General features: G+C 36.9%; 1 protein-coding gene across 1 annotated transcript; it reads right to left on the minus strand.

Moving 5' to 3' along the window:
- Positions 1–2,461: 2,461 nt before the first annotated feature.
- On the minus strand, positions 2,462–3,820 carry LOC110704127. Its single transcript, XM_021881904.1, has one exon. It carries the CDS (start codon positions 3,818–3,820, stop codon positions 2,462–2,464), a length of 1,359 nt encoding a protein of 452 aa, XP_021737596.1.
- Between the last annotated feature and the right edge of the window lie 6,607 nt (positions 3,821–10,427).

A 10,427-nucleotide genomic window follows, 5' to 3' on the forward strand; every position in this document is an offset into this window, starting at 1 on the left:
GGAGCATTCCATCTTATCAGCACTTTCTTTCTACTTGCAGTCGCATTACCAGACAGTCCAACAACATTAGCACTCCCTGACATTGCATTCCAAGTAGTATCTGATTGAATTCTAATGAAAGAACCCATGTCGCTTGGAATATCTTTCGAGTTGCCAAACATAATAGAGTTCCTCCACCTCCAAATACACCACAAAGCCGTGGCGAAACAGGTTTGCCATTTTTCAGAATGAATTAGTTCCCCTCCCTTCAAATTTCGAATTAACCAAGCACTGAAATTGCCTGTGAAAAAAGATGAGTAAAGTGTTGTACTTCCAATGCTTGCCCAAATAGACTTCGTAGCTGGACAATCTCTTAACAGGTGGAGCAAAGTTTCATCAGAATTAAGCTCGCATCTCTTGCACCTAGGGTCATTTGTGAGGTGTCTAAATTTTTTGTTGGCATTGCATAACATCCTATTATGGAAAAGCAGCCAAAGAAATACTCTAATTCTCTGATGCAAAGGAGTTTTCCAGGCTAGTTCCCATTTTGGATCTTTTGTAACCAAGTCATCATCATTGATCAGTTGCATAGCATACTTTACAGAGAACCCCCATGCTTTGGCACCTTTCCAGTAACGAACATCCTCCAGCTCAGGGTCATTAATTACTTTATGAGCAGCTATTCTCTTCAAAGCATCAGAAGGGAGCAGATCAGCAATGCTATCCCACTTCCAGCCCTGCTCCTCATCCCATAATTCACCTACTATAGCTCCCTCAATATCTTCCGTAATTTTACCTACAACAAGCTCACGAAGAGGCACTTCCGTGGCCCATATGTGATCCCAAAAAAGAGTTGAGCCCCCATTCCCGATAGCTACTACAGAACCCTTCTTAATCCAACCTGCATTATCTGTTATTCCACGCCACACATTGGACATGCTTGAGGTGGGAATAAACATGTCGATATCGCATTGACCTCTGCAATTCTTGTGTCTGAGAACTCTAGACCATAAAGCCGTAGGTTCGTTAAGCACGCTCCACCCTAGCTTTGTAAGAAAGGCAGAATTAGCTTGTCTGGCAGACCGGATACCCAACCCCCCTTTTTCTTTGGGTAATTAAAGGGTATTCCACGAAATCAAGTGAATTCGGGATTTTTCTTCATCACCACCCCAAATAAATCTTCTAGTCTCCCGATCAATGTTATCACATACTGAACGAGGAATCTTTGCAGATTGCATAGAGTAGTTGGCCATAGTAGTGATGGTTGATTTGGCCAGCGTAATGCGTCCCGCAAGAGATAAGTACTTTGATTTCCACCCAGATAAATGACGGTCATTCTTTTCACATAAATGAGCATAGGTTTGTTTGGTTACTCTACTAGTTAATGTAGGCATACCAAGATACAAGCCTAGATCTTCTGTTATCTCCATGTCTAACGCTTCACTTATGCCCTGCTGTGTCTCTGAGCCAACATTCTTTGAGAAATAAATTCTCGATTTAGGCAGGCTCACTTTTTGACCTGATGTTGCACAGAATCTGTCCAGGCAATCCCGCACTACCTCAGCTTGTTCGATGGATGCCTCTGCAAACAAAATCAGATCATCGGTGAGGAATAGGTTCGACAAAAGAGGCCCTCCCCTGCTAGCATACACTGGTTTCCATTTTTTTTACAATTATTGCTTCTTCTATCACTTGATTCAACCGCTCCATGCAAATAACAAATAAGTACGGAGAGAGTGGATCGCCTTGCCTGATACCCCGGGTTGGATAAAAGGCCTCTGTCTTCTCACCATTCCACAAAATACTCATAGAAGGGGAAGAAATGCATTCCATAATCACCTCGATCATGCGAATAGGGAAGTTCATCTCCATCAAAGTATCACGAATGAAAGCCCACTTAAGCCGATCATAGGCTTTTTCAAAGTCTATTTTTATTGTCATGTATCCTTTTCCTCCCTGTTTCTTCTTCATAGTGTGCAAAATCTCCTGAACGATGACTATGTTGTCTGTAATTTGGCGCCCGGGAACAAAACTCGATTGAGTGTTGGCAATCATTTTAGGTAGTAGGGGCTTGATACGATTTACTATGGCCTTGATAATGATTTTGTATGCAACATTACAAGGCCGATAGGGCGGAATTGAGAAGCAGCTTCTGGATTATCTACTTTCGGTAGGAGAACCAGATAAGTTTCATTCAAGAATTCTGGAAGTCCCTTTCCCTCTAGCACATCCCTTACCAACTCATACACATTCGGAGAAACAATCTCCTAGTTCTTTTGTTAAACAAAGCCTGAAACCTCTCTGGCCCCAGGGCTTTAAGGGAGCCCATATTCTTGACAACATACTCAATATCACAATTAGTGTACGGTCTGTTTAAGCTTTCCCAGTCAGAGTTGTTTAAAGCCGAGAAAACACCAGTAGGAATATCATGAGTACCCTCGAATCCATCATCTGTGTATAATTCTGAAAAATAGGACACCACCTAATTTTTCACACGCTCTTGATCAAGGATCAATTGTCCATCAGCATCTTTGATTGCGACTATTTTATTTCTCCAACGTCGCACCACTGTGCTAAGCTGGAAAAATGTAGTGTTGCGGTCTCCATGTTGTAGCCAATCTGCACGAGCTTTCTGGTACCACAACATTTCTTCTTGGTTCAAAACCAAGTCTAACTCCCTTCGCATTTCAGCCTCTTGCTTCAACAAACCCGAATCTCTTCCCGAAGCTAGAGCGATTTGAACTCCCTGAATCCGAGCCAAAAGAGTCCTTTTTTCTCTAAAAATATTGTGGAATACTTCCTTATTCCACTCTTGAAGATCAGTAGAGAAGGACTTTAATAAGTTCATAAGAGGGATATCAGTTCTCCATTTTTCAGTGAGAAAGTCAGAGAACTTTTCATGAGAAAGGCATGCTGCCTGGAAGCGAAATGGACGGTTCATGACTTCTAGAGGGGAAAAGCCATTCGAAGAAATAAGTAAAGGGCAATGGTCCGTTTGAATGGCTGGCAAGTTTTTCACCCAAGCCTTATCAAAGCGCAGTCCCCACTCTGAATTACAAAGAGTTCTGTCGAGTCTCGCACTCTTCCTGGTAGCCATAGAATTACCTCTAGCCCAAGTATGAGGTGAACCCGAAAACTCAACTTCAATTAGTTGTGATTGTTCCACCCAATGATTAAAACGTTCACTCCTCCTTGAAGTATCAACACTACTAGAGTTTCTTTCCCATCCAAATCGAGTGTCATTAAAATCGCCGGCAAGTAACCAAGGTTTATTATTGGTCCTTGCAAAATTAGAGAGTTCTTGCCATAAATCTTGACGCTTGGAAGGGTCGGGACTTGCATAAACAGAAGTGAAATACCAAGGTTCCTCCCCTCTACGAGAAATAGTCATAGTGATGTATTGATTCGACTTTGTAATGGGGTCAATGGTTACTAGTTCCGGCTTCCAGTAAACCCAAATTCCCCCACTGAACCCTTGGGCATCCACTCGAGTATGACCATTGTAATCAAGCATTGAAGCAATCTTCAAAGCTTGTTCTCCACCCATATGAGTTTCTACTAGAGCAAAAACAATAGGTTTATTAATCCGAATAACTTCACGCAAAGCTGCTAAAAAATCTCTACTACCGGCTCCTTGGACATTCCAAACCAAGCACGTGATTGGAAAGGACTCAATACCTCCAATGTTTGAACTATTCATGGGAAACACTTTATTGGGGAATTTTGACTTGAAAGAATCTTGGATATGCTTCATAGCATGTCTAATTTCCAATGGTAACTGCAATGTCACCATTAGCTCTAGATTCTCCGAGCTCGACACCCTCCATGAGTGTATCTCCATCTCCAATTTGTGAGTCAGGGGCTTGCTATGCCCATGTAAGGATCTGTGGGCATGGTCAAGCATATTATTTTCTTCGGTGGAATAGAAAGAGTCACTGTGTTCGGGAGTGGCAGAGACATGGGTAATACTGTTGGGAATTTAGCTTGCTTGTGGGGGCTTATTTGTGTGCACGACAGAGGCAGTAGGGTTGGCTTGATCACTGGCTTGAGATATCTTTGTGTTATTTTCCTTTCCAAAATTACTTAGAGGAAATTTCGGTGCTTGCGATTGGCTTGACATTTCATTAGTTTTATCTTGTAAGATATTTTTTGGGAAAAAAAATTATCTTGTTTCCTGAAATCCTTCTCTTGCCTAGAAAGCTGTTGAGCAAACCCTTGAGATGAGGAACTCAAATTATTCTTGCCAATCTTAACAGAGTTATCTTTGGAGACAATATTAATTGGTTGAGAAAATTTGCTCAAATCTACTGTTTCCACATATGACTCAGTCAAATTTGAATCATCCTTCCCCAAATTAACCTCATTCCCCTTATTTGGTTCTTCAATTTCCTGATTTTGCTCGTTTAGAATTAAAAATCTTGACCCCCCATGGTCAACCCGTTGACTCTGCTCCTCGTTTTGAATTTTCCCTGGTGGTGCTTTTTCCTTCACTGTAGGTTGTTTCTCCTGCCTTAGAGTTCTCTTCCTTGGTGGAGGTTTTTTCACTAACATCCATGCCCCATAATCATTGACTTCAACTGAGGGTTTGACAACAGGAGATTGATGATCAAGTTCCTGCTCCCTGCTTTGAACCTCAGTGCTTGAATCATTTGATTTCTTAGGACAATTGTTACCTTGATGACCAATCTTCCCACAATCAAAACAGATCATCTTCAGACCTTCATATTGAATTCTCCAGATTTTACCTTTGAGCCAGAATTTGGATAACAAAGGCTTACTCAAGTCAAGTTCAATACTTAGTCTCGTAAATTGACCTCTTTGGGCTAGAGCCGTGTTATTATCTATACGAACAACTTTCCCAATCTTGCTGCCTATCTTGTGAAGAAATTCCTTGTCAAAATAATCTATAGCAAAATGAGGTATTCTTACCCATGCAGTCAAGAACCTGATTGGAGAGTCATCAGGAATAAAATTCGGCATCCACTTTCAAATCGTTAAGTAGTTGTCATCCAGCATCCACGGACCTTGGGTGAGAACATGATTATAGTCTCCTAAATTGGAAAACGAGCGATGAAAAAATCGTGGCCAATATCTGTGAGAATTAATCCCCCTGTTAACTCCCATTTTTCTTTAACCTCTTCATCAGCGACATGTATCCAATTTTGCTATCATACATCTTAATGATCAATGTATGCTGCCAGGGTTTACGAATTCGTTGTTTTTCCTCTTTTGAAAGAAGAATAACAGGGCATTTGGGATCCTCTTCCATGTCCGGAGGTGGTTCATCATCATCCGAGACCTCCTCTTCCTCTTCATTATCCAGAAAATTAGGAGAACTCCCATTTAAATCAGAGTTACGAACCATGTCTCTGAAAGATAGATTCGACTGAATGTTTCTAATGTTCACATCCCCTTGGTTCAGAGGGGGGAAGGACACATTGGAAGCATTCACCTCCTTTTCGTGATCTTTATTAAAGATCAAATGAGTGATTTTTCTCTTAGGTTTCTTGTTTGAGCGAGAGATTTGATCTCTCTCTTCAGTGGATTGATCATGAGCACCAGATTTTTCGGCCATGGCTGAAAAGAGCATTTTCTTGTACTTGTTTGTGTCCTCCATTTCTCTCTCTATAAAATGATAAAGATTATAAATTTACCTTTTCAATGTACTTTTATTAGCTTCTTCATGCACTTTGTATCTCCCACTTAAGTTTCTTATTACCCCATGAAAAATGCCTAAAAGGGTCGTTATTTTTAGGGACGGAGGGAGTACTTAATTAACTAATTTAAAAATAAATAAATAAATAAATAATAATAATAATAATAATAATAATAATAATAATAATAATAATAATAATAATAATAATTTACAACTTGTGAGGGAAACTTTGGCTGAGGATTCTCCTCCTTTGTCGGTGGTTGATGATGAGTACCTTGATTTGGAAGAGCGTAATATCAAACAATGTCGTAGGAAGATTTGTGATGGCCATTATACCACTACAGTTCGGGTTCTTTCTTCTTCAGGTGTTGCTCTTAATGATGAGGCAACTCTTGCAGATTTACAATCAAAACACACTTCTTCTCCAGCTCCATCCTTGCCTGATATATTTGTTGATCACTTTCATCTCGTTACTACTTCTACTATTGTTTTGGATTGGATCAAGAGTTTTCCTAGTGACACATCATGTGGTAGGGACGGTTTACGTGCTCAACACCTTATCGATTGCTTGAGTGGTGTTGTTGTGGCTGTCTCAGATGAGTTAGTTGACTCTATTTCTGAGGTGGTTAATCTATTTTTAGCTGGAAGATGTCTTATGGAGCTTGGAGCGTATGTTTCTAGTGTTCTTCTCACACCACTTGTCAAGCCTAGTCGTGGTATTCGTTCTATAGTTGTGGGTACTATTTGGCGGCGTCTAGTATCGAAGGTGGGTGCTATTATAGTTGACCAGTCTTTGGGAGGTTACTTTGATGGTCTTCAATTTGGCGTTGGGGTTTCTTCAGGTGGTGAGGCAATTCTTCATGCTATGAATCGGTTGATTGAGGATCGTGGCCTGGTCTTGATGTTGGTCTTTCCATGTTGTTGGTGGATTTTCAAAATTCCTTCAATCTAGTTGATCGTGTGGTCATGTTATGTAAAGTTCGACGTCGTTGTCCGAGTATTTCGTGGTGGGTGGAGTTCTACTACTCTAATCCAACCAGATTGTATTATATATGAGGACCACACCTTATCGTCGTCTCAGGGGTGCAACAAGGTGACCCTCTTGGTCCTCTTCTTTTTGCTTTGGTTTAACAATGCCTGGTGTGTAAAATCAGAGATACTTTTGAGGTATGTCTTTGGGTGTGGTATTTAGATTTACGGTACTATCATTGGTGACACTTTGGTGGTACGGAATGTTTTGTTGTTGATTATGGAGGAAGGGCCTTGTAGAGAATATTTCAAGCATCCCACACTTGAGCCTCATTGTGATCACACACTTAAGCATGGTGGCGTCCAAAGGGAAGGAAGCTAGAGCAAAAGAGTCTCCAACAAGTTTTAGGAACTTGTAAACCATTCACGATTATAGAGATCGCTAACTCCATAGTGGTCCTGAACCATGACTGGATAATCGGGGATGAAGGTACAAATCCAACATAAAAGAGATTGAACCTGTAGGCCTCTATTTTGTTCTTCTCATATTCATGTGCGCTTTCCAATTAACATGTAATCAATATATTAACCCTAAACCTGTTTAATCTATGTTGGTTGATTATTAATGCACAAACAAATCTATTATTGGCGATCACTTGAATTGAATTAAAATCATATTAGCCTAAAATCAAATTATTAATTATCTTATTAAGTGTGATTTCAAGTACAAATTTCCTTTAAACCTGCAAAAGAAGGCATGATCAAGCAATAACAATAATATCAAGCAACATAATAATATTGACACAAAAATTATCATCATAACGATATTCTCATCAAAACATAATAATATTAGCAAGATCCTAGGCATGATACTAACAAGATTAATAACAAATCCTAGCATGTCACTAAAAATCAAGCTTTAGCCCTAACATGATATTGCATGGGAACATACATGATATTAGAAATATTAGTTAATCCCTAAACATGATACTAGAAAGTAATAAAAGCATCCTAACATGATATTGAGAATTAATAAAATAATCTAAGCATGATTCCTAAAGAAATAGAGCAATTGAATTACTCACTTTGTTGCCTTGTATCTCTTTCTATCAAAACAATACACATGTTAGTAACTTCAATGAAAATCTTAAATCAAACAATTACTTTAAATAATTGAAATAGAGATTTGAGACCAAACCCTCAGAAATATCAATCTTTCACGTTTAGGGCGAAGACAACTTCGAGCTTGGCTAGATGTGTCTAAGTCTCGTTATTGAGGTATATGGTGATCAAATCAAGAAAAATCAAAGGGATGTGTTTAATGTGTTTAGACTAGACTTAGAAAATTAAGAGAGAAAAAGAAAGAATAAGATTTAGCTTAGAGAGGGAGAAGAGATGATGATTGTGGGTGATAAAGCTTGTTGATGATTGAAAAAGGGGTGATATGACCTCTATTTATAGGGAAAAAAAGGGTCAAAAGAATAGAAAAGAATTTGAATTTGAATCGGAATAAAACTCTTTCGATTGACAACAGTTTTTATGATTTTTGTTTTTATCATATCTTTTTATCCAGAAATCAAAATAAGACAAATATCATTTCATTGGAAAGTTCTTGAAGTCTACTTTTTAACCCAATTGGAACCAGATTAAAATATTTTGTAGAATAAAAGATATGGACAAAATAGTAGGACGGTGTCAGTTTTGTATTTTTTTTATATCTTTTTGTTATAGCTCAGAATTAATATTATAATCACTAGTAGAAAAATAGTAATAGGCAGCGGTTCAAACCCGGTCTAAGGCACCGGTTTGAACCAGTTTCTATGTGGGGTGTGCCAATTACCCCCCTTTTTGGCACCGGTTCAAAACTGGTGCCCTAAACCGGTTTTGGCACCGGTTAACCGGGGCCTTTAACTATTTTTGCCACCGGTTAACCAGTGCCTTTAACTATTTTGGCCACCGGTTAACCGGTGCCTAAAATAAACTCCCGCTTATTTTTTTTTGGTGGCAGCTTAACCAGTACCTTTTCACTATATATATATATATATATATATGTAAATATTTTCCATTTTTCGTGAAATAATATTAAAAAAAAACCCTGTTTCCAGCAATAATAATAACATGTAACTTCAGCAATAATATTAAATAAAATAATTAATAATAATATTATTATAATTACTAATAATAATAATATTATTAAATATTATAATAAGATACAAATATTATTAAAAACAAGAATTCATATATATAGATATAAATATCCCCAAACACAATACAATAAAATAAAGTGTTATATATATATACAAATGATAGTAAGTAAATAATGAATAATAATATAGTTCAAAAGTTAACATAAATTTACAATTAAAATGCCATTTACATGTTGAAGGTGATAAAAGACGCCAACATGTCACGAACTTCATTAAGTTCCTTGATGGTCAACCGACCATCCTTTTGGACCTTGCAAAACTTGAAATACAAAAAAATTATGTTAGAATTAATTAATTAGGCAAAATAATATGTATTTTATCAAATATGACCTATATGACTTCTATTTAGCCCATTTCTTACATTTCTTATAAAATGAACTATTTCTTTCTCATAACATGTCTATGTCATCTAGTTTTATGTGTCTTAGCCCTAAAATTGAATAAAAAAACATTTTATTAAGGTTTAAGATGCTTTTTACTCAAAATGGCCCAAATATGGCCTATATGACTTTACTTTGCCCATTTCCTACATTTCTTATTAAATGAACTTTATTTATCTCATAAAATGTCAATATTATCTAGTTATAGGTGTATAAGGAAAGAAATCACATCAAAAGAGCATATTAACACAAAATGGCCCAAATATGGCCCATATGACTTCTATTCAGCCCATTTTCTACCTTTCTTGTCAAATGACCTTTTTATTTATCATAACATGTCAATGTTAGGTAATATTAGGTGTCTAAGGCTAGAAATCACATCAATATAACATTTCATTAAGTTTAACAACGCATTTTACTCAAAATGGCCCAAATATGGCCTATATGACTTCTATGTAGCCCATTTCCTACATTACTTATCAAATGAACTATTTATTTCTCATAACATGTCAATGTCACCTAGTTTTATGTGTCTAAGCCCTAAAATTGAATCAAAAGAGCATTTTATTAAGGTTTAAGAAGCTTTTTACTCAAAATGGTCCGAATATGGCCTATATGACTTTACTTTTTCCATTTCCTACAATTCTTATCAAATGAACTTTATTTATCTCATAATATGTCAATATTATCTAGTTATATATGTATAAGGAATGAAATCACATCAAAATAGCATATTTACACAAAATGGCTCAAATATGGCCCATATGACTTCTATTCAGCCCATTTTCTACCTTTCTTGTCAACAAAAACTTTTGTATATATCCGGTTTACACTAATATTAGTGTACATCGAGCAGTATAGGGGTAACTTTAAGCCAATTTAGGGTAACTTTTTGCCTTTTTTTGGGTAACTTTGAACATAATATGATTTTTTTTAAATCGAACAAGAAAGTTTTATAAGGGTGATAAAATTACTTTCTATCACTAATAATTGAATTTTAGTCATTTAAAATGTGATTCTTTACCAATAAAACGTAGATTATTTTTATTTTATTGGGTTACTTTTATACATATTAGGGTAACTTTTATTCATTTTAGGGGTAACTTTTGATCACTTTAAGAGAGATTTAAAATGGATGTACAATAATTATTGTACACCCGATTTTTTTAAAAGTTTGTGTCTTGTCAAATGACCTTTTTATTTCTCATAACATGTCAATGTTGGGTAATATTAGGT

This window comes from Chenopodium quinoa, unplaced genomic scaffold (assembly GCF_001683475.1).
Source record: "Chenopodium quinoa cultivar QQ74 unplaced genomic scaffold, ASM168347v1, whole genome shotgun sequence".
Classification (NCBI taxonomy): Eukaryota; Viridiplantae; Streptophyta; class Magnoliopsida; order Caryophyllales; family Amaranthaceae; genus Chenopodium; species Chenopodium quinoa.

Bases quoted from the DNA above. Each gene is read 5' to 3' on its own strand.
- LOC110704127 (XM_021881904.1), bottom strand. From the start codon at position 3,820: ATGGAGATACACTCATGGAGGGTGTCGAGCTCGGAGAATCTAGAGCTA.